Here is a 27,837-nt window from a genome sequence, read left to right as displayed (position 1 = left end):
CGTTCCCACCACACTTTACTGTAAACACCCTGGTGAATCAGGGGCTTTGCTGCTGCCCGCTCAGCTCGGCCGGACAATGCGGCCGGGTTCGGCCCATTCAGCGCCGCTCAGGCTGAAATAGCCGGCGTGTAACGTGACCATGAGGTTGTTTTCCCCGCCACCATAATCACCGGCTGCCGCCGAGACACTTGTCTCTGGGTGGTGAAGATGGACCGAGATCTGAGCCTCAGCAGGACCAAAACGTTCTCCTTCATCAACCCCTGGATCCGCTACTTCCTCTTCTTCTTCAGCTTCCTGTTCTGGGTAAGAGAAGCGGCTGAATTAAACATGATTTCCTTCTTCTGGCCTGGACCTTTTCTGCTCCTCATTTACAAACCACTACAATAACCCAGAAGCAAATAGCAGCAAATATATAAGAATATGAGCTGGGTGCCTGTTCTGGCTTTAATGACTTCTGCTACAGGAGGATAAAATAAGAAGAAACTATTAATCCAAAGGGATGTTTTTGGTCCTAAAAGCAGCTGGGTCATTCGGCTTCTGTTAATTATTTACAATTTTTACATTTTTAAATGTAAATTTAATGTGTTGTAAAATGCATACAGTGGATATTGCATACAGTGTACACACACACACACACACACACACACACCAGTAGAATACACTGGTACAGCTTCCTATTGTGCTGTGTGACAGGTTGCATGTTCACAGTGTGAAATAAGCAGATAGAAACAGGACGTGTGTGCTTGCTGGTTATCTGTATATTGGAGACGAGGAACTCACTACCAACTCAGACAATTTTCATTGTTGTGTAATTATTTCTGGCACATAGTTTTAGCCATGCTTTCAAGAATAGAGTTTAAAATGGGAGGAGCCTGTAGACATGATTGACAGCTCTCACACACCCTACATCCTCATTCTGGAGGATTTAAACCCCCCACTTCCATCATGCAGGTTATCAGGCACTTTAACTCCTAGTGAACATGACCACGCCCACTACCAACACCAACATGCAGGTTATCAGGTGCTTTAATTCCAGCGAACATGACCACGCCCACTACCAACACCAACATGCAGGTTATCAGGCGCTTTAATTCCAGTGAACGTGACCACGCCCACTACCGACACCAACATGCAGGTTATCAGGCGCTTTAATTCCAGTCAACGTGACCACGCCCACTACCAACACCAACATTTGCAGGTTATCAGGTGCTTTAATCCAGCGAACTGACCACGCCCACTACCCACACCAACATGCAGGTTATCAGGCGCTTTAATTCCAGAGAACGTGACCACGCCCAATACCAACACCAACATGCAGGTTATCAGGCGCTTTAATTCCAGTCAACGTGACCACGCCCACTACCAACACCAACATGCAGGTTATCAGGCGCTTTAATTCCAGTCAACGTGACCACGCCCCACTACCAACACCAACATGCAGGTTATCAGGTGCTTTAATTCCAGCGAACATGACCACGCCCACTACCCACACCAACAATGCAGGTTATCAGGCGCTTTAATTCCAGAGAACGTGACCACGCCCACTACCACACACCAACATGCAGGTTATCAGGTGCTTTAATTCCAGCGAACATGACCACGCCCACTACCCAACACCAACACTGTCAGGTTATCAGGCGCTTTAATTCCAGTGAACGTGACCACGCCCACTACCAACACCAACATGCAAGTTATCAGGCGCTTTAAATCCAGTGAACATGACCACGCCCACTACCAACACCAACATGCAGGTTATCAGGTGCTTTAATTCCAGTGAACTGACCACGCCCACTACCAACACCAACATGCAGGTTATCAGGCTTTAATTCCAGCAAGACCACGCCCACTACCACACCAACATGCAGGTTATCAGGCGCTTTAATTCCAGTGAACGTGACCACGCCCACTACCAACACCAACATGCAGGTTATCAGGCGCTTTAATTCCAGTGAACGTGACCACGCCCACTACCCACCAACATGCAGGTTATCAGGCGCTTTAATTCCAGTCAACGTGACCACGCCCACTACCAACACCAACATGCAGGTTATCAGGTGCTTTAATTCCAGAACATGACCACACCCCACTACCACACCAACATGCAGGTTATCAGGCGCTTTAATTCCAGTGAACGTGACCACGCCCACTACCAACACCAACATGCAGGTTATCAGGCGCTTTAACCTCCTAGTGAACGTGACCACGGCCCACTACCCCACACCCAACATGCAGGTTTATCAGGCGCCTTTAAACTCCCTATTGAACATGACCACGCCCACTACCAACACCAACCATGCAGGTTATCAGGCGCTTTAATTCCAGTGAACGTGACCACGCCCACTACCAACACCAACATGCAAGTTATCAGGCGCTTTAACTCCTATTGAACATGACCACGCCCCCACTACCAACACCGATATGCAGGTTATCAGGCGCCTTTAAATCCAGTTGAACATGACCACGCCCACTACCAACACCAACATGCAGGTTATCAGGTGCTTTAATTCCAGCGAACATGACCACGCCCACTACCCACACCAACATGCAGGTTATCAGGCGCTTTAATTCCAGTGAACGTGACCACGCCCACTACCAACACCAACATGCAGGTTATCAGGCGCTTTAATTCCAGTGAACGTGACCACGCCCACTACCGACACCAACATGCAGGTTATCAGGCGCTTTAATTCCAGTCAACGTGACCACGCCCACTACCAACACCAACATGCAGGTTATCAGGTGCTTTAATTCCAGCGAACATGACCACGCCCACTACCCACACCAACATGCAGGTTATCAGGCGCTTTAATTCCAGTGAACGTGACCACGCCCACTACCAACACCAACATGCAGGTTATCAGGCGCTTTAACTCCTAGTGAACGTGACCACGCCCACTACCAACACCAACATGCAGGTTATCAGGCGCTTTAATTCCTAGTGAACGTAACCACGCCCACTACCAACACCAACATGCAGGTTATCAGGCGCTTTAATTCCAGTCAACGTGACCACGCCCACTACCAACACCAACATGCAAGTTATCAGGCGCTTTAACTCCTATTGAACATGACCACGCCCACTACCAACACCGATATGCAGGTTATCAGGCGCTTTAAATCCAGTGAACATGACCACGCCCACTACCAACACCAACATGCAGGTTATCAGGTGCTTTAATTCCAGCGAACATGACCACGCCCACTACCCACACCAACATGCAGGTTATCAGGCGCTTTAATTCCAGTGAACGTGACCACGCCCACTACCAACACCAACATGCAGGTTATCAGGCGCTTTAATTCCTAGTGAACGTAACCACGCCCACTACCAACACCAACATGCAGGTTATCAGGCACTTTAATTCCAGTCAACGTGACCACGCCCACTACCAACACCAACATGCAGGTTATCAGGTGCTTTAATTCCAGCGAACATGACCACGCCCACTACCCACACCAACATGCAGGTTATCAGGCGCTTTAATTCCTAGTGAACGTGACCACGCCCACTACCAACACCAACATGCAGGTTATCAGGCACTTTAATTCCTAGTGAACGTGACCACGCCCACTACCAACACCAACATGCAGGTTATCAGGCGCTTTAATTCCAGTCAACGTGACCACGCCCACTACCAACACCAGCATGCAGGTTATCAGGCGCTTTAATTCCTAGTGAACGTGACCACGCCCACTACCAACACCAACATGCAGGTTATGAGGCGCTTTAACTCCTAGTGAACATGACCACACCCACTATCAACACCAACATGCAGGTTATCAGGTGCTTTAATTCCAGTGAACGTGACCACGCCCACTACCAACACCGATATGCAGGTTATCAGGCGCTTTAAGTCCAGTGAACGTGACCACGCCCACTACCAACACCGATATGCAGATTATCAGGCGCTTTAACTCCTATTGAACATGACCACGCCCACTACCAACACCAACATGCAGGTTATCAGGCGCTTTAATTCCAGTGAACGTGACCACGCCCACTACCAACACCAACATGCAGGTTATCAGGCGCTTTAACTCCTAGTGAACGTGACCACGCCCACTACCAACACCAACATGCAGGTTATCAGGCGCTTTAACTCCTAGTGAACGTGACCACGCCCACTACCAACACCAACATGCAGGTTATCAGGCGCTTTAATTCCAGTGAACGTGACCACGCCCACTACCAACACCAACATGCAAGTTATCAGGCGCTTTAACTCCTATTGAACATGACCACACCCACTACCAACACCGATATGCAGGTTATCATGCGCTTTAAATCCAGAGAACATGACCACGCCCACTACCAACACCAACATGCAGGTTATCAGGCGCTTTAACTCCTATTGAACATGACCACGCCCACTACCAACACCAACATGCAGGTTATCAGGCGCTTTAATTCCAGTGAACGTGACCACGCCCACTACCAACACCAACATGCAGGTTATCAGGCGCTTTAACTCCTATTGAACATGACCACGCCCACTACCAACACCGATATGCAGGTTATCAGGCGCTTTAATTCCAGTGAACATGACCACGCCCACTACCAACACCAACATGCAGGTTATCAGGCGCTTTAACTCCTATTGAACATGACCACGCCCACTACCAACACCAACATGCAGGTTATCAGGTGGTTTATCTCCTATTGAACATGACCACGCCCACTACCAACACCAACATGCAGGTTATCAGGCGCTTTAATTCCAGTCAACGTGACCACGCCCACTACCAACACCAACATGCAGGTTATCAGGCGCTTTAATTCCAGTCAACGTGACCACGCCCACTACCAACACCAACATGCAGGTTATCAGGCGCTTTAATTCCTAGTGAACATGACCACGCCCACTACCAACACCAACATGCAGGTTATCAGACGCTTTAATTCCTAGTGAACATGACCACGCCCACTACCAACACCAACATGCAGATTATCAGGTGGTTTATCTCCTAGTGAACATGACCACGCCTACTACCAACACCAACATGCAGGTTATCAGGCGCTTTAATTTAAGCATTCTCAACTATTGAATATGACATGACATAGTTAAATGAATTTTTTTTCTAAATGTTTTAAAGAAAGATTCATCAGCTCATTCTTGCTGAACATCACAAAGCACATTAATCACAAAATAATATCACCTAGATTTTTATTTCCATGCTCACATCATTATGAAAGTCTATTGTGAGATAAATATAAGATCTAATACTGAGTGACCTGCAGAGACGTCAGACATGTCCTGATCACCGACCAAGCTTCTGTCTGAAAGTGGGCAGAAGAAGAAAGCCTCTATTGAGGGGATCAACATTTCTCAGTTAACCTGATCATTTCAACTTGAAGTCACACTAGTCCAATAAGAGTATTGATAGTGCGGGACAGTCAGCATGGGACAGCCATGGCTGTGATATTGAATTATTCTGGTATTGGAAAAGCCTCCTTCAACAAAATTACCTGAGCCTGAACACTGAATGTATTTTCAGAGAAAACTTTGTCAAAATCCATTTGGCACGGTGGAAAATGCAGCCCAGCACCTGGTTAAGACTCGTTCTGCTGTCAGGAACAGTGTTTGCTCTTCAGCAGAGCAGAAAATTGTCTTCCAGCAGCATTGTCCATCTCATCTGGCCGGCATAACCTGCGTCGTGGGTCATTTGGCCAAAGCTGCAACCCACTGGTGCCCTAAAGGGTACAAACTTGCACTCATCCATGAACTGGTTTTAATTCGATGTCGGGTGTAGTATCGCAAATCTAGGGACAGATTTTGATTAGCCAGCATGTGGCATCTTTTCAGGAAAACCACGAGCACGGCTTTATCACGGCTTTATCTTGCAAACGTATTTAAATTGGTGAAATTTCAAATTGATCAAAATGTAAATTTAAATGAAAAACACGATGGGTTTGAATGAGAAAATGTGTTATTTAGCGAAACACATCCACACTTCCACACCCAGTTCCCCCACTGCCGCGCCCTGGGGGCTGGTTTTAAATGTAGTCGTCCCCCCCCCCCCCGCCCCCCCCCCCCCCCCCCCCCCCCCGGTGCCCAGGGAGAGTTGCTGGCTGTGATCTTCGCAGATCATTCATCTGCCGCTGAAGTCTGTCTGTTTACCTGCACTGAGAAACAGAACCTCTTCACCTCCATTTCCTCCAGCGGCTCGGAATTCCCACAGTTCCTTCACACGCCACATTATTTTAGCCAATCAGACACTAATGGCCCAGCGAATGCCTGCAGCAGGAGCAGACAGATTTAAAGAGACATGCTCTGAAGCGAGAAGTAGATTCTGGGTTGTGGACGGACTCCAGCGTAAGAGCATCACTTACTGCACTTTTACTGCAGTTCATTCACTGCATGTGATCCAGGAAGTTAGTGATGTTAATGTTGGTGGTGTTATTGGTGGTGTTCATGGTGGTGTGTGGGCGGGGGAGGTGGTGTTGGTGGTGATGACGATGGTGGTGTTGGTAGTGGTGCTGGATGTGGTAGTAGTGTTGGTAGTGATGGATGGTGGTGTTTTTGGTGGTGTTGTTGGTGGTGTTCATGGTAGTGTGTGGGCGGTGGAGGTGGTGGTTTTGGTGGTGATGACGATGGTGGTGTTGGTAGTAGTGCTGGAGGTGGTAGTGGTGTTGGTAGTGTTGGATGGTGGTGTTGTTATTGGTGGTGTTCATGGTGGTGTGTGGGCGGTGGAGGTGGTGTTGGTGGTGATGACGATGGTGGTGTTGATAGTGGTGCTGGCGGTGGTAGTAGTGTTGGTAGTGATGGATGGTGGTGTTGTTGGTGGTGTTGTTGGTGGTGTTCATGGTAGTGTGTGGGCGGTGGAGGTGGTGGTTTTGGTGGTGATGACGATGGTGGTGTTGGTAGTAGTGCTGGAGGTGGTAGTGGTGTTGGTAGTGTTGGATGGTGGTGTTGTTATTGGTGGTGTTCATGGTGGTGTGTGGGCGGTGGAGGTGGTGTTGGTGGTGATGACGATGGTGGTGTTGATAGTGGTGCTGGCGGTGGTAGTAGTGTTGGTAGTGATGGATGGTGGTGTTGTTGGTGGTGTTGTTGGTGGTGTTCATGGTAGTGTGTGGGCGGTGGAGGTGGTGGTTTTGGTGGTGATGACGATGGTGGTGTTGATAGTGGTGCTGGCGGTGGTAGTAGTGTTGGTAGTGACATGGTCCATGTGGCATGTCTGTGACAAAGACTAAATGGGGAAGCATCTGCCGTAGGCCCGCCTGTCTCCAGACATCCATTCAACTTACTTACAATTACATTCAGAACTCAGACATAAATGTTCATAAAAGTCCTGAACAAAATATCACTGTCATAAAGCAAACATTTATACATACATACAAACACATATTCACATATACACAACCAGTCGAAAGTTTTGATTGTTTTATATCGGTCTTATTGGTCCCCTAATGCTGTACCTGACGTCTCTTTCTAAAATTCCGCCCTGGTGCAGAATCACAGCCTCTTTGATCCAGTCCCACAATTTCCCCAGGACGCGTGTCTGTAGCTGAGGTAGATAAGAGAATGTTTTAGGGGCGGGGCGGGAAATTGTCTGGCCGGAAAAAGCATGAGAAACGGGAGGTAACCTTTCCCATTATGACGTCATAAGGGGACAAATTCCAGACCCGAACGTCTGAGCTGCAGCTCTCTGAACGGTGAAGCAGAACAACTGAAACACTCTTTACACCGACTGCCATTTCTAGCCACGGTAGGACCACAGACAGGCTGGGGGAACTCGTATTAATAATAGGGGACCTTTAAACCGGAAGTCTATGTTCATATTTATTACACACAGTTTTTCACACTGTATGTCTATTCTGATGGAAAGTAATGCAAATTTTTTCCTAATTTTCCAGGTTTTCTCTGTGCTCATTGTTGGCATTGGAGTGTATGCAAAAATTCAAAAAGCAACGGGTAATAATTTTATTACACTTTAATAGTGGGTACATTTTTTTTCTTTTCTCTGAGGCAGGTGAGCTGGGTCATGGTGTATTTGTTCTGTTCGTTGTTGGTTTTAGATGCTGTGAGAGACTCGTTCCTCGTTGATCCCGCTGTGATACTGATAGTGGTGGGCGTGGTCATGTTCTTCATCACTTTCTGCGGCTGCATAGGCGCCCTGCGGGAGAACATACGACTGTTGAAGATGGTGAGGTGGTCACAACATCACACACAGGCACCCTCAGTAACCCACCACTGAACCATGTGTTGGGGTTAAACTGCATCTGGTTGCTAATATATTAAGTTGATCGATGTCATTAATCACATTGGTTTTGATTAATCTAAGCAACAATATCCTTATTACAATGTACATTCTCCTTAACCAATATGACATTTTATCAGGGACAGTCCTCCCCTGGAGACACTCATGGTTAAGTGTCCTGCTCAGGGACACGATGGTAGTAAGTGGGGTTTGAACCTGAGACTTTGCTTTGAATCTCATGCTATGAGCATATGCAGGTGTCAGTTCCATGTAAAATGTTGATTAATTTCAGCGATTAATCATGATTAATTGGGAGTAATAATTCTTAAAACATGTTTGAATTGCTATTAACCAAGATTTGTGCAATTTCTCAGAATTGATCATTTGCAGCCTTTGTTTTATGATTCTTATTTAATATGTATAATCCCTTTTTTCCGCTGTAGTAAATGTTAAAAATGAATTATTATTCCTTTTGAATAAATGAGATTTTTCAATGAGATTTTGCTAGCTTCAGCAGCCAAACCTGTTCTGTTCCGGTTCTTCGTACGCAGCTCATATCCTGGCTGCTTTCTTCACTGCTGTGTTATGAGTAAATTTATTTCCTCCTCAGTTTTCCCTCAGCCTCACCCTGGTCTTCCTCACCCAGCTGGCCATAGCGGTCCTCGGCTTCTTCTACTCGGACCAGGTACGTTCTCCCTCCCCGAGTGAAGAGTGAATGTGACTCTAATGGCCGAACAGTGAGCCATACGCTGGCGGCTCCATTCGATTGTGATTCGCCGCCCTGTTAGATGGGAAACAGGTGCAATCAGAAGGAAGGCATGTGAAAGTGAACAGGAAACGTATTCACCAAAAACTTAAAGGGTCGGAATTTTTTTAGTTTTAGAGACACGTCACACAACGTGGAGCAGTTTTAATTGAGGGATGGAATTTTCACCACTTCCCACCCTTCGTGGGGGATGATTGACAGACTCAGATTTCCCACTGATCCAAGGCCTTGTACCTTCCTTTTCCTTCTTCTCTTCCTGACTTTTCTTCGTCGTTCTGTCTTTTCACGTCCTTGACTCGTACATCGAATCCATGTGCTGTAACACCGAGAAATCCCAGTTTCGCTGTCATGTCAAGATGTATAAAATTGTTATTGCATCATATTATATTACATTTAAATCAATTTCATAGTTTTATTGTTTCTGTTATTGTTTGTTGCGCCACTGCAAAAAATCTCAGTTCTTATTTTCAAAGAGTTTCAAAGATCTGTTCTGATCAGTTCTAAGTAATCACAAATAATCATGATTAATCGCTGTCTCAACACATGCATTTTTCATACATATACTGTCACATATGTACCCAAATGCTGTCCTGTCTGCAAATCTCGAACATTTCCATTTCAGTTCATGCTTTAAGACTGTCAAAATGATTAAAAACCCAAATAATCACAGTTGTCAATCATGATTAATCCTGTTCCAAATTTTTATTAATCATCATTTCTATTCCTGTCGGTATTGCACGGTTTAGTTTATGCTCCTGTGAGCTGTAAAATGAACAAATGGTGACTGAATGAGCCTCTTCAGAGCCGTTCTAGCCAGGAAGCCATTACAATTACAGGGCTGCAGAAAGCAACTGAAGCCACAGATACTTCCTGCAGGGCTTTTGGGGAATTCATGTTAAATTGGATCCTGATGTAATGAGACCCTGGGATTTTTAGAAAATAAAGGTGGTCTGTGTATTAAACCTTAAAAAAAAAAAGATGCCTCACACACACCCTCCGTCTTTGTCTCCTGTTCCCCCGTCCCCTAACGGGCCAGTTTAGCATTGCTCGCAGCATCCTCCCACGCACTGATTAAAGGGGTTCGCCCCATCAAAGTGGAACCAAAATGCTCCGCCGCAGAGCAGGCCTGGAGGAGACGCTCTGAGGCCCGCGAGCGTGCAGCCGGCGAGGGCGACTGCTGGCTGGTTAGCGGTCGCATGGGCGGGGCCGTCGGCGGGCGTGGCTGTGTGTGGATATTCATGAGTTGTGCATCACGCTCCGTTTGTGGCAGACGCGCAGCGCGCTGGGGAAGTTTGTGGAGAACGCCATCGTGCATTACAGAGATGACCTGGACCTGCAGAACCTCATGGACTACATCCAGAAAGAGGTGAACACACGTCCACCACGAGCAGAGAGACAATTCGCACGACAGGCCCAGTAGCTACGATGACGACACACTCATCCAGTTCAGCAGAGAATAAAATGACGTAACGTGTCACGTTCATCGAATAAATCCAGCATTTCAAAATTAGCCAACCGCTTGAACTCATTGTAAAGTACATATCCAGTTTTTTGCAAATTCTACATGTGATAATAATACTATTTTACAGTGATTGTTTTCATTTTGATTGTTGTTGAGAAATGAAAGATATTTATATATATATATATTTATTTATTAGTCTGGAGACACCTCATTCAACGTGTTTTCTTTACTTTCATGACCATTTACGTTGGTAGATTCTCCCTGAAGGCATCAAAACTATGAATGAACACATGTGGAGTTCTGTACTTAACAAAAAAAGGTGAAATAAGTGAAAACATGTTTTATATTCTAGTTTCTTTGCTCTGGTTCCTGCTTTGCACACTCTTGGCATTCTCTCGATGAGCTTCAAGAGGTCGTCACCTGAAATTCTTCTCCAACAGTCTTGAAGGAGTTCCCAGAGGTGTTTAGCACTTGTTGGTCCAGCTCACCCCAAACCATCTGGACTGGGTTCAGGTCCGGTGACTGTGGAGGTCAGGTCTCCACTTTTTGTTAAGTACAGAACTCCACATGTGTTCATTCATAGTTTTGATGCCTTCAGTGAGAATCTACCAACGTAAATGGTCATGAAAATAAAGAAAACACGTTTAATGAGAAGATGTCTCCAGACTCTTGGCCTGGACTGTTTTACAGTACATGACAGCCAAAATAATCCCTACTTCTGTGCCACACCTCAGATAGCAGCATCTCCTCTTCTCTCATTTCAGTTCCAGTGCTGTGGTTGGAACGACTACACTGACTGGTCCTGGAACGTGTACTTTAATTGTTCCCACGGCAACCCCAGTACAGAACGGTGTGCCGTGCCGTACTCCTGCTGCGCCCCGGTACCTGGAGAGGTAAGGCCTCCACCGCAGCTCATGGCTCAGATAACAGGTCTCTGGTGAGAAGGGGGAAAAGCAGCACGTTCCAGGTCAACTTGGAACCTGCAAATTAAACATCAGACATTAAAACACAGAACGTTTGGAAGAAAAGAGGCGTCCCGGTGGTGCTGAGATCCCACTAAACTGTTCTCCTGCTCATACTGAAGACCGTGTGGCGTTAATACACACATTCAGTGAAGAAACTATTTCACTTTTTTATTTGTACGGCGCATTTTACAACGTACGTTGGCACAAAGCGCCTCACGTTAGAGCAGAGATCAAGGTCCAAGGCAGACCCGTCCTCCCATCCTCCTCCTGGCTTGATCATGTCGTATCGAGGCGGTCTCAGTCCATTTATGTATTATGATTATATGAATATGAGCACTGACGTAGCATATTCAGGTGGTAAATACATGAATGTCCGCCCCAGGATGCTCTCCAGGAGAGATGGGAGTGGATGGCGAGGGACTGAGGACCAAACGTTGGTAAAAGCCCGACCGTACGAGTGCGTTTTAGTCCGTTTTATCGTTCAGACTGCAGCCTGGTACAACATGCTCCCGTCTTCACTCCTCCATCCAGTACCGTCTTCTTCCTCATCTTTCCCGCTGCTTCCGAGACTCCGCCTCTCTGTCAAGTGCTTTGTCTTCTCTTTCATATTCATAGAAAAACGAAACTCGGGACTCGAGAAAATGAAGCCGTGTTGAGTTCCAGCTCTTTGATGCCATCTATGAAATATACGAATGAACATTATTAATAAAATACAATGGCAGGTGTCTGAGTTATTAATATCACCTCCAAACAGCATGTATTTCCTGGAGAACTTCACTTTCTTCACCGAATCCAAGATGGCAGCAACTGACCCCCGTCCCCTCGCTGTCCCCACCCAACAGGCGGTGGTCAACACCATGTGTGGCTTCGGCGCGCAGACGCAGGGCCGCCTGGAGGCCGCCAAGGCCATCTACGCCGCGGGCTGCGCCGACCGGGCCGCGGGGTGGATGGAGAGCCACCTGCTGCTGGTGGGGGCGCTGGCCCTGGGCTGCGCCCTGCCGCAGGTAAACCGTTCCATTCCAACACCAGGCAGCGGGAGTTATTGTGGAAACGTGCAGGAGAAACGTTCTGCAGAAGGAGAAGGCTGATCCTCCTCACTCACTCGTTTACAAGACGTGCCAACATGAACCCTGCGTATCGTTTCGTGTGATATTTGTCATTTGAAGCTGATAATGCAGGAGAAACGTGGAAAGCGTTTCGTAGATGCCGTGGGCCTGGGGGGGGGCGGCCGCGTGTCAATCGTGTTTAGATGGCTGACGCCGCTGTATCCAGCGCTGACGCCGCTGTCGTGATGAATATTGCATTACTGTATCTGGGCAACAAAATTACTGGCGCGCCCCGGAAAAAAAAGGGAAGAAAGTGGCCTATTTTCTTTCATTCGCGCAGAAGAAACCTTTTTTGATATTTACTTCGCTGCAGCCCCTCTATTGAACATCAAGAGGCTGCGCGGTGAATTACCCATGAAGACGTCAAGCCAATTACATTATTATGCGGACGTCTTTGATGTGGCATGTTCTGCGGAATAACAGCTTTTCGGGAGAACACAGGGGAGCTCACATACCCAGATGGATGGCTGTCAGACACGCAGACCAATCTCAGCAGGCCTCAGACGCTTGTGGAGGTTGGTTGGTTACCTGGTGTTGTCTTCTAGGTAGAAGACAAGATCTGTGGCAAATCACATTTCCTGTGACGTTATGTGGATGGTGGGATGTGTGTTGTTGAGCACCAGGACTATGGGCGCAGTCAGTGTGATAATTTACTTTTATTAGGATGGACTATGGGCGCAGTCAGTGTGATAGTCTGTTTTTGTCATGAAGGATATGGGCGGAGTCAGTGTCATAGTCTGTTTTTGTCATGAAGGATATGGGCGAGGTCAGTGTGATTGTTTTTATTAGAAAGGATATGGGCCTAATATTTTTATTAGGATTAACTCTGGGTGGAGTCAGTGTGATAGTTTGGGCCATGTTCTGCCACTCCCAAGATGCATCTGTGGGACGTTCTGTAGAAAGGAGGAGGCTGATCTGGGCAGTGGTGGCCTAGCGGTTAAGGAAGCGGCCCCGTAATCAGAAGGTTGCCGGTTCGAATCCCGATCTGCCAAGGTGCCACTGAGGTGCCACTGAGCAAAGCACCGTCCCCACACACTGCTCCCCGGGCGCCGGTCATGGCTGCCCACTGCTCACTCAGGGTGATGGGTTAAATGCAGAGGTCAAATTTCACTGTGTGCATCGTGTGCTGTGCTGCTGTGTATCACATGTGACAATCACTTCACTTTATTTATTATTTATTTAAGATCCACCTCACAGGAGGCACCTCACAACTTACAAGACTTACAAGACATGTAGACCACCGCCATGCCAATATGAATAGATGTAAACATGTCACTATAAATCCTGCGGATCTTTTCGTATAATATTTGTAATTTGAACCGCAGTCAGGATCTGCAGTTTCATCTGGAGTGCGTTGTGATTGGTCCTTTTTTCCCAGATTGCAGGAATCGTCCTGTCACAGATCCTCATCTCCCAGATCAGGACGGAGATCAGCTCCACTTTATGAGGATCAGGAACGTGACGACGACAAAGACACAAGACCAGGAAACAGATAATTCCTTTTATTTATAGCCATTAACATTAAACTGCTTTTTATATTCATTTTACATTTATTTTGTTTATGAATAAAATCTCATGGTGGAATGTTACAATTTGTATCTTATTTCATTATGAAAGGGAAGTGTGGTGGACCAGGTTATCATGCAGGGGTTTAAACGTGGAGAGCCTTGGCCTTCTGAATAAGACGCTCCGTCAGAGGGGAGTTGGGCCGGCCGGCGTCGCGCTCCACCAGCAGGCACCTGTTCAGAAACCCGAAGAAACGACACACGCAGGTTCAACCCGGCCGTTTTATACGTCTAGTTCCCTTCATTTATCCTCAGAAGTCTCACCGTGCGAGTTTCTGGTGCTGCTTGTCCCCCGACCTCAAGGCCGCATGAATAAGCAGCTGGTTGAAGACGTCCCTCTGAAAGGAGGACATGCAAGTCTTCAGCGTGTGTGTGTGTGTGTGCGTGTGTGTGTGTGTGCGGTTCACGGCCATGGGCTTCACTCGCCTGTGCGTCGCTGCCCCCTATCTTCCTGAAGCTGTAGCGCAGTGGGCGGAGCAGCTCCACAGCGCCCCCGTAGTTGCCCTGGTCGAACGCCAGCAGCGCCTCGCACATGGGCAGACCCACGGCCCGCGCCAGGCGGTGCTGATCGTTGTCCTGCGGGTCTCTGCAAGTAAAGCGGCGGTTTAATTTCATTTTAACAATCGAACATGCCGCCGAAAAGCATTTGATCCACACGAAATTTTATCACGAATAAATAAACGTGGAACGGTCTTCTGTGGATTTTATTTGTCACATACTCAGTCATACACGGTATGATGTGCAGTGAAATGCTTTAGCGGCTGCTACAGACCACAGTATTGCAAATATTGCAAGTATACAATGAAAACCAATATGCAAATATTGCAAACGTAACCAAATATTAAACTTTTACGTCTTTAACATAAAATACGTGTAACAGGCAGGGTGAAGGTGTCCATGTTTTGAGTCCAGAGGGATTGAAAGTGAAAGTGCTGCAGTGTACTGGAGTTCTATGTAGTGTTGTTGTTGCTGAGAGCTCAATAAGTCCAGCCGCTGTTCCTGATTCATCATCATTGATCTGTAGTCAAATCATACAGAACAGACGCAAAAAAAAATAATGCAACACCCAAGGATTATTGTGCATATAAAAAGTGTGCAGTGTTTATCAGTGCATCGTGCGACGAGGGGAAGGGGGTTCTTCACGCGCCCCAACTGACGTCAGACTTTACGGTTATGTAAGAAGTCACACAAAGTTCCCGCCTTCATTTTCAACCTTGAAAAGAACGGACCGGCGCACCGGGGGGAGCGTGGAAGTTCTCCGGAGAAGCCACATCTTCTGCTCCCGGTAGCAGACAGGAGGGCTTCCATACTGCATATTGATGTGTGTGTGTGTGTGTGTGTGTGTGTGTGTAGGGTCCCAGACCGCCACTCGTACACACTCCTACACTCCTTTATGATCCAGTGTTACATAATGTGCCTAAAGGCATCAGTGACTGAAGGAATAAGTGTGTGTGTGTGTGTGTGTGTGTTACCGGGCTCGTTCCCGCAGACTCTCCATAAGCAGCTGGGTGCAGTCAGTGGCGGCGCCCCCCAGAGATCCCATTAGGAAGTGCAGGTCGTTGAAGAGGAGTGTGTGATCCTCGCAGTGCAGCCGAATCACATGCAGAATCTCGCGCCACCGCTCCTTTACACTCACCCCTGTACACACACTTCATTTAATCATAATTTACACATTTTACACATTCCTCTCTACTGAGACCGTATATATACACACACAGTACGGGCCAAAAGTTTGGACAAGTTTGTGTTTTCTTTATCTTCATGACCATTTACGTTGGTAGATTCTCACTGAAGGAATCAGAACTATGAATGAACACATGTGGAGTTCTGGACTTAACAAAAAGTGGAGACCTGACCTCCACAGTCACCGGACCTGAACCCAATCCAGATGGTTTGGGGTGAGCTGGACCCCAACAAGTGCTAAACACCTCTGGGAACTCCTTCAAGACTGTTGGAGAAGCATTTCAGGTGACGACCTCTTGAAGCTCATCGAGAGAATGCCAAGAGTGTTCAAAGCAGTAATCAGAGCAAAGAAACTAGAATATAAAACATGTTTTCACTTATTTCACCTTTTTTTGTTAAGTACAGAACTCCACATGTGTTCATTCATAGTTCTGATGCCTTCAGTGAGAATCTACCAACGTAAATGGTCATGAAGATAAAGAAAACACGTCGAATGAGAAGGTGTCCAAACTTTTAGCCTGTACTGTATACACATATATATTCTCACCCTCCAGCTCCAGTCTGTAGAGCAGCGAACAGGCGTCCACCATGTCCAACATGGCACCAGAAGTCAAGCAGCAGCGTGAAATCTGCAGGTAGAGAAGCAGCACGTTCACCACGCCCACATTAACCCCGCCCACTCCCCACAGGGATTACAGGCCGGCGTCTCTTTTCTGGACATTTGTGTGTAACTGGTCAGTAATGGTCAGGAGGCTCCCTTCAGGAGCCGACTTTAAAAAACCATCGTGTGTATAAATAGATTTCAGAAAAAATGAACCCGTCCATGCTGCAGACAAGAGAACGAGCAGCGGGTTCTCCGCGGTCTAGCACTGACCTGGCTGTCGAAGACCCCCAGCGCCGCCTCGTAATCCCCCTGCAGCGACCAGACTGAAATATGAATTCATACAAAGATCCACTCCGTCTAACGAAGGGATGAATTAATAAAGACTGTCGTACCTTCTCTATGAAATACAAAGCCCAGTGCCAGTAGTTATGACACGCGAGCATGTCAGATCCCTGCGGAGGCGCAATCAATATTTATGGGTTTTATTAATTCATCTGAGAAGACATGGATAAAATGAGAAACGCTCAATCAATTATGAGGAGCGTCTGCTCTGGTTGGGCGGGTCGTGTGCAGAGCCGCCAACCTGCCAGTCTCGCTCTGTGGCCTGCATGAAGCTCAGGCCGCGGTCCACCTCCGCCCTCATCTCGTGGACGTGGGCGACGGAGTGGACGCACCAGGCGTCCTGCGGGGTCAGCGCCAGGCCCTGCGTCACATACATTCAAATATATACATATAGATATATACATATAGATATATACATTGATATAGATATATAGATATCTTTTGAAAAAACTGACTTCTTTTGCCACTTTCTCAGCCTGGTCATAAAACCGGGTCTCCAGAAGGCCGAAAGAGTACATGCCTTTCAGGTAGCTGGGGGGGAAAAAGCAGCACGATATACCACAAAAAAATGCAGTTTTACTGCACAGTCAGGACACCCACACAGGTGATCATGTCCTGCTTCTAATGGTTAGAAAAGTTTCGGTGCTGAATGAATAATTCAGTGATAATTTGTGAATTTTGCTCTTGTAAAAGTCATTTTGTGGTTATGAAATTATCATTTTAAATTTAAACCGGTTGTATTAAAGTTGCCCTCCGTTTGGAACATCAAAATCTGCAATTACCTCGAAAAGAAATCTAAAAAGATGAACCAGTTATCTATTAAATTTACACTAATCATTTCACTGCTGTATGCATTTATATTGGTGTTGGATTGTTTTATTGTATTTTTAAGATTATCTACTGGGTCCAAGCTCAAAGCGAACATGTGCAACATGCCCAGAAGCGACTAATAACCATCTGTCACCTGGACAGGGGAGTGTGGGGCTTCCAGTGGGGCAGGACCCTGGCCACCGAGTCCCTCATCTGCGTCTGGTGGCCCAGGTAGAAGCAGCCGTCATGGGCGAATTTGAGGGCCAGCATGTCGGTGGGGTGGTCCAGCAGGATCTCCTCCCAGACGTCGCAGGCCTTGGACAGAGCGCTGGGACATTTCGCATCATTTCTTTTTAACTCATCAGGAGGCAAAATGAATAAATAATAAAAGTCCCGTCTGGTGCCGGGGCGCAATTAAACAGCGAGCGAGGAGAGCCGGCGACGTTTATTCTGGAGGTCAGGAGTGAAGTGGAGAGGATCTTATTAAATTCTATAAATACGCGGATAATGAAGCTCCCCGAAGTGGAAAGTTCCACCAGGCCACTTTTAATAAAACGTTCCGACTGGGGGGTCAATCTGGCTTTCGTTAATATCCGCAACAAGCCAACAAAGAGACAATTATGTATTTAGACGTTGTGTATTCAGATGTTTAACAGTGTCCCTTGGTCGTCACATGACAGGTCCAATGCCACGCCCAGCGCGACCGGTCACGGTCCTTCTGCCTGAAACGTGATGCATGGAGGGTGATATTGCATATCGGAGCAGAAGGCCCCATTATATAATGACGGCTGGAAGGGAACGTTGTCCTAACCGAAAAATAGTGGTGGTTTTCCACCATATCACCATAAAACCCGGTCAGTACGTCCTGATGGATCGTGCAGCTGTGTCCTCCTCTGGGTTCGCTGGTTCTGGACACTCACCCCCTGGAGAAGAGCTCCACAGCGCGGGCGTGTTGCCTCTCGCGGGGCGTGACGTCCTGAGACTCCGCCAGTTCCACCGTGCGCCGCACCGCCGCGGCCAAGCGCTCGTTCAGCCGCATCGACGTTGTCGTCCCGACCAGCTCCAGTCCCGTACTGATCACATGACCCATCACTGCGCACAGAGGGCACGGCATCCAAATCCCGTGAGAACGTTCACACTTAATGTAGAACATTTTAATATTCACATTCAAAAGGCTGCATACAGGATCATTAATGAAGTGACACCAGGGAGGCAAATTTCACACAGAAGAAGAAAAAAGTGAGATTTATATATATATATATATATATATATATATATATATATATATGTGTGTGTGTGTGTGTGTATATGTATCTGTGTGTGTGTGTGTATATGCCTGGTGTATCAAAATTAGAAAAAAAAAAACAAAACACAAATGATTTACCTAATATGTTCTGGACAAATAGCATGTGGAGACCACAAGGTGGCGATATAAAACCCACAGGTTACCTGGATTGCCTGGAAACTTGAGCATTTGCCATCAAGCAGCGCCACCTACTGGTGCTTCCTCAAATGACAATAAAAAATGATGACCTCATTTATTTGGATCGATATCATGATGGTACTACACTGCTCTGGCATTTGCGTGAAATAATGCATTAGACCCATAATGCATCAGACGTTCATCCAGCCTAAAGCACGTCACTCAGTTCGCACTTTAACAGTCCCAGTGCAGATAGTCACCCCGTAATAAAGGTGCGTGTGTGATTAACAGACTGTCTGGGTGGAGAGACGCGGACACCCGGCCATATGGCAGGCGGGGACGGGACAGCAGGCGTTCAGGTGGCAGGACTGGCAGCAGAAGCCGTGGGTGGCATGCAGTCAGGTGATTAAAAAACCCTGCATGCCGAACAAATTCCATGTCAGAGCTCAACTTTCACACAAATAAAGATCCTTTTTTTTGTTCATTTATACGAATGTAAAGGCCAGAATAGTAATTATGCAAAAAAGTCCATCTGTCCTGATGCATCAGACGCGAAGCACGCTGTATAAATCCTGCACAAAATTCATTTAGCGGTGGAAGCCAGTTCATCTGGACACAAGGAGGGGACAACGTTGGATTTCCCCTCATCCAGAGCGCCTTACAATCAGTAGCGACAGGGACAGTCCCCCTGGAGACACTCAGGGACACGATGGTCGCAAGTGGGGTTTGAACCCAGGTTCAAACCCCACTTACTACCATTGTGTCCCTGGGCAGGACACTTAACCCTGAGTGTCTCCAGGGGGGGACTGTCCCTGTAACTACTGACTGTAAGTCGCTCTGGATAAGGGCGTCTGGTAAATGCTGTAAAAGTTCCTGGATTCACGAAATTCCTGGTCTCCAAACGGCATAATTCCAACACGTAAATATAAAACCATATTTACACCCTAGCGGTTAAGGAAGCGGCCCCGTAATCAGAAGGTTGCCGGGTCAAATCCCGACCCGCCAAGGTACAACTGAGGTGCCACTGAGCAAAACACCGTCCCCACACACTGCTCCCCGGGCGCCTGTCATGGTGCCCACTGCTCACTCAGGGTGATGGGTTAAATGCAGAGGACAAATTTCACTGTGTGCACCGTGTGCTGTGCTGCTGTGTATCACATGTGACAATCACTTCACTTCACTTCAATTCAAACTACACCAGGGACCAAAAATAAATGGGACAAATTAACAATCACAAATCAAACTTTGACTTTTTAAAAGTGCAGGAAGTTATGGCCTGAAGTTTCCATCCCTGGCGGAGCTGCCGGGTCTCTACTGCAACGGACATGTGCGTGGCGGCGTACAGATTCCAACTGTGTCCATATCCCAATATTTACAGCTTCCCCATGAGACCTGTCTCAGTCGCCTTATAAATATGTACGTGGTGCATGTTTTTTCAGGTCCATTTAGCGGCATGACTGTACGTGACTTGATGAGAATCTGATGAACTGGTGATGTTGGATGACACCACCACCAGGGTAGGCTCAGACGTACTTCATGTCCCAGGACATGTCCCATGTCCTGAAACTCCCACCGCGGCCCCGTCACTGCTTCATAAATCGACGTCACAGTGTGACACGATCAATATTTCATCCGATCACGGACCCCTCACCACTCACCAAAGTCGGGGTCGGCCGCCTTCACCGCAGCCATGCACCCCTCGATTCCACCCAGAGTCACGTCGTTCTTCCAGGTGACATACTGACCCCCAGCAGGACGAGAAGGGAGAGGTCAGGTCGGAGGTCAGATGCGCGGCCGCCTCGGGGCGAGATGTTGAGGTGCGGTTACCTGCGTCAGGATGGCGTCGTACATCTTACAGGCTTCGTTACTGCTGGTGGAGAGGGGGAGACCCTGCGACCTCCAGGCCTGGGAAATAAAACATTCAAAATGACTGATTCCCATCAGCCACGTAGGCTTCACACCCGACCTTCAGGGGACTCAGCAGGAGCCGGGCCATGAGGACCATGAGTTGGAAGACCCTGGTGACTTGTGTCTGGCTGCAGCAGTATGTGTTGGTCTTCACATTATCTGCTGGACGTTCCTGATGAAGGGTGGTGGTAGCCTAGCGGGTAACACACTCGCCTGTGAACCAGAAGACCCAGGTTCAAATCCCACTTACTACCATCGTGTCCCTGAGCAAGACACTTAACCCTGAGTGTCTCTAGGGTTAAGTAACTACTGGTCCAAGGAAGGAAAAACGGCAAACTGATGTCAGGATCATCGTGTGGGTCTCAGGACCAGATCACGAACCGACAGTACAGCGGCACGGTGCGGTCCCTGGTGGTACAGGACAGTCAGTACAGAGGCACGGTCCCTAGTGGTACTAGTGGCGCTGTAGGACAGTCACTACAGTGGCGCGTCAATAGTGGTACAGAACAGTTAGTGCAGCGGCATGGTCCCTAGTGGTACATTTACATTTACAGCATTTACCAGACGCTCTTATCCAGAGCGACTTACAATCAGTAGTTACAGGGACAGTCCCCCCCTGGAGACACTCAGGAACATGATGGTAGTAAGTGGGATTTGAACCTGGGTCTTCTGGTTCATAGGCGAGTGTGTTACCCACTAGGCTACTACCACGCTGACTGTCATGGTACATGACGGTCAGTACAGCGGCATGGCACGGTACCTAGTGTTTATTGATCATGACATCTGTTACGTCCCTGGACGTACGCTCCCACGCTTTCTGTGTGTCTGGCTGTGTTTTTGTGTCCTGTCTCTTTTAGGTTGACTTCGTGGGAGGAGTTGAGGCCTACCAGCTCCATCTGCCATTGGTCACCTCCACCTATATAAAGAGACTTTGGATGGTGTTCGGGAGGTCCCCAGGGTCTGCTAGGCCCTTACTTTTTTGGGAGGTCCTGGGGACCATCCCTTCCTTTAGGCTGTTTTGATGTTTATTAGCTGTCCTGAGTCCGCTGTTTATTGTACCTGTTAGCTCACTGTGAATAAAAGCACTGTTTGTACACGTTGTTTGCTGTTGAGTGTGTAACAGTGGACCTCCTCCTCTCCACACCCTTGTTGCATTTCTGAGACCCTGAATTAATCTGAATTATTACAAACTCTGGTTACAAATGGATGAAATGATCTAAAATCCTGACATCAGGGATATTTCAGCTTTGTATCTGCAGATTCCCTTTGTTGCCTTGAGGGGTTTGATTGTGACCTTGGGGAAGAAATACAAACACACACACACACACACATATATATATATACATATATGAATATATATTTTGCTTCTGGCATCATGACATGAGCATATGGGATGCATGTGTATGAGTGATAGTAGACTAGCGGGTAACACACTCGCCTGTGAACCAGGAGACCCAGGTTCAAACCCCACTTACTACCATCATGTCCCTGAGCAGGACACTTAACCCTGAGTGTCTCCAGGGGGGGACTGTCCCTGTAACTACTGATTGTAAGACGCTCTGGATAAGGGCGTCTGGTAAATGTTGTAAATGTAAAATTTGTGTGTATTTATACAATGTTCAGCTTTTTAAAAGCCCGGCTTGAGTCAAGTGGCCTGGACTCGTTAATTATGCTGAGAGTAAACTCGATATTAATTATAGTTTTCATGTCAGGCGGCGTTCATCTCGAGAACAGAAAAAGTGACTCCGTATATATTTCCCGTCGTGCGGCTGACGTGAGGTTTTTACCTGACAGTCTCTGAAACTCGCAGGAATCATCGCGCCGCTGCAACTTTCCCCAACTTCTCCTCCAAACGCTGCGTCGGAAATGGGGACAGGATCCTGGCAAAACCCGGAGCCGGATCAGGAGGCGGATCAGGAGCAGAGTCGCTGAAAGTGACGAATCTGCCGCCTTTCACAGGTCACGAGATTAATGTAACGTAACAAAAGAACTATTTGTTCTCAGTCATAAATATATAACACATATATTGCCAAGTGTGCCGAATAAGAAATTATATAACACCTACACCCTGTAGTTCCAATCTGACGTTCTGATTGGCTGAAAACGATCACGGTAGTCATGTGACCAGCTGCGGATCAATTACGTTGCTTGGGAGCTCAAAATATGTCATCATGCAGAACCACCACAAACATGTCATAAAACCCCAGTTGCATATTTAACATTTACGGCATTTATCATACGCCCTTATCCAGAGCGACTTACAATCAGTAGTTACAGGGACAGTCCCCCCTGGAGACACTCAGGGTTAAGTGTCTTGCTCAGGGACACAATGGTCTTCTGGTTCATAGGAGAGTTTGTCCTACTACCACCCTTCATTTAACCTTTTTCACTCCAGTAGTGTATCATGTACTAATATAAATATATTTATGTATATGTCTGTATGCATGTACGTGAACCTGTAAACTTGAAACAGAACCTTTTTACAAGTCGAACTTTTGATCTATGCGGCAGGGTGAAAGCACGTCCAGCTGAAGGCGTCTGCAGGAACCTCTTCTTCACCACCCCAGGGCTGAGGTGTACGTGATGAGCCGCTCTCATTCCTTACACTTGACCCATATAATCAGGACCCACAGAGCACTGGTGTACTGGGAGCCCCGGTTTCCCCGCCCAGTTATCTGAGGGTCTCAGTCCATCTGATCACCGATGACTGGGCCATGCGCAGGGACGTCAATATTTCAGCGAATCGTTTCTGTAGTAAAACACCAAGAGGTGGACCAGAGGCTCTCCAGGCGGTGCCGGGGGAGATTAACGTCGTCCAGCTTTTATTGAGAGACCCGGTTACTGGATTAATATCAGTGTGTGTGTGTGTGTGTGTGTGTGTGTGTGGGGGGGGGGGGTACACCAACAAGATTCTTTTCAAATAGCAACTGCATTTTATTGTCTTTACAGCATACATCCACCCTATATGCAAATTAGCTACAGGAAGCATTTACAGTTGTCCCGGGCAACACTTCATTTAAAAATTAGGCTTCGTTTTCTTTACATATGATACATTGTTGTTTTTTTTTTTGCACCGATGTTAATAAATATCAATAAACTGTCACACATTTCACACCGTCTACGCCGCGCTGGCCGTAAAGTGATCCGTTTAAAATGCGCTCACCCCGAACCTTAAAAGAAGAACAAACGTGTGTATAAATTAATACGGTTCAAACAGCAACAAAATAAAAACCAAACGGGTTTAAAAAGGGGCGTGTCGGATATGCTGGAGTATTTCAAATAAAATTAAAATCTGCATATGCGCGCTTTTCCCGGATGGGGAGGGCGGAGGACCTCCGAGTGAAACCGATCGATAATACGGTCCTAAAGACAAAGTACATTCAAGTTATTAGCATCATTTGGGACGTTACAGATTAAATGCATTATAAATAGTCTTGATTGTAAACATGTGGGGTTTTTGGACGTGACCTCTTCTGATCGAGGAGACGTGAGACGTGCGAGGCTGTCCGCGTCCGTCCCTGCATGGCTTATCGATGACGAGCCCCGTCACCGATGCTACAGACGCTACAGCCGACCGCGCGGCTCCTGGCATCTCTGGAGACGCGTAGAACACACCAGACGTCCGTACCCCAGAGGTTCCTCGTCTGGGACACCTACAGACTTCCGTCAGCAGTCGTTGTTCCAGGGGATCACGGGAAACTGGAAGGAGGAAGAGGAAGGGCGTCGGCTCCTCAGGCCCAGTTGAGGTTGAAGCCCTTGGACAGCATGACGGCCTCCAGGTCCTTGTCCTCCTCCTTCTCCCGCAGCCGCTGCTCCTCCAGGAGCGCCACCAGAGAGTCGCGCTGCTCCACCACCTCCAGCATCTCGTTCAGGATCTGCTTCTCCTCCGCCAGCTCCTTCTCGGTCTTCAGGTGGTCTGAGGAAGAGGGGAGAAGTCAGCAGGAAGTCTGGAACGTGAGCACGGTGCGTCCTGATGAAATCTACTTACCTTCCACCGCCATCCGCTCCCGGAGCTCCTGCTGCAGACGACTCTGTCGGTCTTCCAGCTCCAGCTCTCGGGCGCTGGACAGGGGTCAGGGGTCAAAGTGAGGACAGAATGGGGACACAACCAGCATGAGGGCGAATGCTAATAATATTATAAAACGCTCAAAAAATAAAAAAAAAGAGAAAGTAGGTCAGATCCCAATACGACATGCAAACAAGGGCAGCGATGACAGGCAGTAAAAATGTGGTTAAAATGACCAAATAACTAAATATTATCAAACCATAAACATATTTTTCTAAATTTGATGGCCATCAGAAATACATAAAATTCTAAATAAGTTGTAGTTTAAGGTGCTCTGTGTCATTATGAGCTGCAGAAAATTCATAGACATAAAAATTATGATAGAGGGCGGCGGTGGCCTGGCGGTTAAGGAGGCGGGCCCGGTAATCAGAAGGTTGCCAGTTCGAATCTGAGGTGCTACCGTCCCATGCACAAAACCCCGCCTACTTTTTTTTTTTTTTTTTTTTAATACAGCCGTTCTTCCTTTTTTTTTTATGCACTTGCTACACTTTTGACGGTATGCTTCAGAATAAAAGTTGGAATAGAAAGACTGATTGGAACGGAGAGGGAATTTTTAATATTTACATTTACATTTATGGCATTTATCAGACGCTCTTATCCAGAGCGACTTACAATCAGTAGTTACAGGGACAGTCCCCCCCTGGAGACACTCAGGGTTAAGTGTCTTGCTCAGGGATACAATGGTAAATGGGATTTGAACCTGTGACTCCGTAGTCTTCTGGTTCATAGGCGAGTGTGTTACCCACTAGGCTACTACCGTTAATATACATTAATACAGTGACTTTCAGTTTGGGGTTAAGCTACATTTTGAAGCGCTGCATACAGTCAGTAGTGCAGCGAGCGGCAGGATTAATTCGCATTTTCACATTTTTTTCAGGCTGAGTAACGCATGAGTAAGTTCACAGACATACGTGACTTTGTGAAAGTGGAGATTTCTAGGTTTTGGTTTAATGGGAAAGACAAATACAGGACCCACTGCTAACTTCGCTGAGGTCAAGGCCTTTATGGTCAACTGCTATATTTTTCTATAATTGCATATTTATAAATTGCAATAAATATTCAACGTTCACGGCTACTTTGAAATGTGCAAAAAAAATCTAAATTTACAGATTAAATTATATATCACAATACATAGTCTACCATTACATTTATGTTGCAATATGAATTTTCTGCCATATTGTCACTACAGACTGGATAAACACGGTAAATGTAAATGTGGGCGGAGCCTACAGAGGAAATTGAAAGTGAATGTCTGAGGGGAGTCATGCTCACAATATCATGAGTTCGGACTCGTAGCGCACCAGCGCGTTCTTCTCCTGGACCAGTTTGAACCACTCCTGCATGAGTTTGGGGTCGTCCTTCTTGCCCATTCCTGAAAGCGGCAGATCAGAGAGTCAGAAGATGCCGGGCGGTGGCCGGGTGACGCGATGCAATGACAGCCAAGCCACCAAGGTCTCTTTTTTTTTTTTTTTTTTTTCCAGGGAATGACTGGGACAGGAGGGGCGGGCCAGGCAGGAGGGATGGGATCGAGAGCGCCCTCCGCTGTCTGCAGAAGATGGCGTGGAGATGCAGTCAAACCCAGATGCGCGCGGCCCGTTCTCTACACCTCGTTCTTTACAGATACTCCGCCCTAAACTAGTCCAGCTTCAAAGCGACCCATCAGCAGAAGCCACGCCCAGAGCAGAGGGGCGGGGCTTCAGGTGGAGTCAGCTGGCGACCAGACCCGCAGCAACATTAAAGCAAACTTCAGAGCAGAACCACGAACCTCTATGGGCGGGTGGAGACTCTTACAAAACGTAGAGGAACAAGAGAGACAGAGACAAGAGAGAAATAAAGCCAAGAGAACAAAGAATGACTGACAGAGAGATGAGACACATCCAGACAGAGAGAGAGAGCAAAGAGCGAGAATCGTGTGATGGAGCATCAGAGCGACAGAGAGGGACGGGAGTGACCAAGATGAGATTTCTTGTCTGAAGTTAGAACAGGAAGACGAACTTATGAACTGTTCTTCTGCTGTGGCGGCTTTTGCCCAAAATAAAACCCTAACCCCCCCAGTTACCATGGTTACCATGTAGGTCCATGAAGAGAAATGAAAGAAGAGAAGGGGAGGAGCCAGACTGACACCGACACCTTCTCGGCCTCCTCCGTCACCCAGAACACAATACAGAAAGTACAAACATCACCACCACAACCAAACCTTCAAATACACGTAAGCATATTAATCCACGATGTGTGTTAACACACACACACACACACACACACAGCAAAAGTGTTATTTCGAGGGACTTCATGGTGTCAGACCCAGCAAGGGACGAGTGACAGTGCAGCGGATCAGAGGCGACGTATCCCAGAGGGCGAACATGCATCTGATGAAAACCACAACGGAACCGGAGAACCAAAACTACAGCGGCGGCGCGGAACACGTCACTAATCGTTCAGTACAGCGGAACGTCCTCATCCGTACAGAACCAACAGTCATCACTCCTGTTGTCCAGCAGCAGCAGCTTTTAAATGATCACAGTTATGGCAAAAACTAGAAACAAAACTGTCCTAATATTGAAACGAGAAAAACAAAAGTTGGAAAGCTGCATGTGAGACTTTAATTGTTAATTCCAGTTTTGCGGAATTAATTTTTTTTCTCAGTTTAGCTGCTTTCTGTTTTCTTTTTTGTTTCATGGCTTTTTTTTTTTTTTTTAATCTCTAGCTTTTTTCTCCCAGTTTCGCTGTTTTTATTTATTTTTTTATTTTTATTTTCGAGGCTTTTGTTCCAGGTTCGTACCATTTTTTTTTTTTTTTTCCCCAGTTTCACAGCTTTTTTTCCAGTTCTGGGGAACGGAGCGGTCACTTTAATACCTGCTGACCAATGAGGCGAAGGCAAAAAAGAGCGCGATGTAAGCAAAAACTGCGTTGTCACCCTCTTATCATGCGTCGGCATCTC

At 47.1% G+C, this 27,837-nt stretch overlaps 3 protein-coding genes across 40 annotated transcripts in view; 1 reads left to right on the top strand and 2 right to left on the bottom strand.

The window, feature by feature from the left end:
- Window positions 1-78: 78 nt before the first annotated feature.
- On the top strand, window positions 79-14,123 carry tspan33b (tetraspanin 33b). Its single transcript, XM_028957586.1, has 8 exons — window positions 79-303; window positions 7,856-7,913; window positions 8,018-8,145; window positions 8,810-8,884; window positions 10,236-10,331; window positions 11,192-11,320; window positions 12,235-12,396; window positions 13,877-14,123. The coding sequence occupies exons 1-8, from the start codon at window positions 208-210 to the stop codon at window positions 13,943-13,945; spliced, it is 813 nt and encodes a 270-aa protein (XP_028813419.1). The 5' UTR covers window positions 79-207; the 3' UTR covers window positions 13,946-14,123.
- ttc38 (tetratricopeptide repeat domain 38) lies at window positions 13,986-22,919 on the bottom strand. Of its 3 annotated transcripts, XM_028957571.1 has the most exons (15): window positions 22,899-22,919; window positions 22,621-22,783; window positions 20,753-20,830; window positions 20,584-20,665; window positions 18,423-18,594; window positions 17,657-17,830; window positions 17,148-17,223; window positions 16,934-17,053; window positions 16,743-16,802; window positions 16,621-16,659; window positions 16,294-16,375; window positions 15,536-15,701; window positions 14,490-14,649; window positions 14,328-14,401; window positions 13,986-14,237 (listed from the first exon to the last, which is right to left on the bottom strand). In XM_028957571.1, exons 2-15 carry the CDS (start codon window positions 22,648-22,650, stop codon window positions 14,150-14,152), a joined length of 1,401 nt encoding a protein of 466 aa, XP_028813404.1. In that variant the 5' UTR covers window positions 22,651-22,783; window positions 22,899-22,919; the 3' UTR covers window positions 13,986-14,149. The 3 variants fall into 3 exon arrangements, with proteins under 3 accessions (XP_028813404.1, XP_028813402.1, XP_028813405.1); XM_028957569.1 differs by lacking the exon at window positions 22,899-22,919 and having other exon boundaries at window positions 22,621-22,878; XM_028957572.1 differs by lacking the exons at window positions 20,584-20,665; window positions 20,753-20,830; window positions 22,899-22,919 and having other exon boundaries at window positions 22,621-22,878.
- Window positions 22,920-23,746: 827 nt separating this feature from the next.
- The window catches only part of mical3a (microtubule associated monooxygenase, calponin and LIM domain containing 3a), a 69,305-nt gene continuing 65,214 nt past the window's right edge, over window positions 23,747-27,837 (bottom strand). For all 36 annotated transcript variants that reach the window (XM_028957478.1, XM_028957479.1, XM_028957481.1 and 33 more), the window contains 3 exons: window positions 26,172-26,271; window positions 24,822-24,895; window positions 23,747-24,749 (listed from right to left, as the gene is read on the bottom strand). In XM_028957478.1, coding sequence (XP_028813311.1) covers window positions 24,565-24,749; window positions 24,822-24,895; window positions 26,172-26,271 — 359 coding nt within the window. In that variant the 3' untranslated portion in view covers window positions 23,747-24,564. The remainder of the gene's footprint in view (window positions 24,750-24,821; window positions 24,896-26,171; window positions 26,272-27,837) is intronic.

The sequence above is a fragment of the Denticeps clupeoides genome, chromosome 17, assembly GCF_900700375.1.
Source record: "Denticeps clupeoides chromosome 17, fDenClu1.1, whole genome shotgun sequence".
Taxonomy (NCBI): domain Eukaryota; kingdom Metazoa; phylum Chordata; class Actinopteri; order Clupeiformes; family Denticipitidae; genus Denticeps; species Denticeps clupeoides.
Note: the sequence above shows the minus strand (reverse complement) of the source record. Positions and strands in the feature narration are given on the sequence as shown.

Bases quoted from the DNA above. Each gene is read 5' to 3' on its own strand.
- tspan33b (XM_028957586.1), top strand. From the start codon at position 208: ATGGACCGAGATCTGAGCCTCAGCAGGACCAAAACGTTCTCCTTCATC. The intron at 8,885-10,235 runs GTACGTTCTCCC...CGTTTGTGGCAG, and splicing joins GCTTCTTCTACTCGGACCAG to ACGCGCAGCGCGCTGGGGAA. The intron at 10,332-11,191 runs GTGAACACACGT...CTCTCATTTCAG, and splicing joins TGGACTACATCCAGAAAGAG to TTCCAGTGCTGTGGTTGGAA.
- ttc38 (XM_028957571.1), bottom strand. From the start codon at position 22,650: ATGATTCCTGCGAGTTTCAGAGACTGTCAG. The intron at 18,595-20,583 runs GTGAGTGGTGAG...CTCTGTGCGCAG, and splicing joins GGCGGCCGACCCCGACTTTG to TGATGGGTCATGTGATCAGT. The intron at 14,238-14,327 runs GTGAGACTTCTG...GTTTCTGAACAG, and splicing joins CAGCACCAGAAACTCGCACG to GTGCCTGCTGGTGGAGCGCG.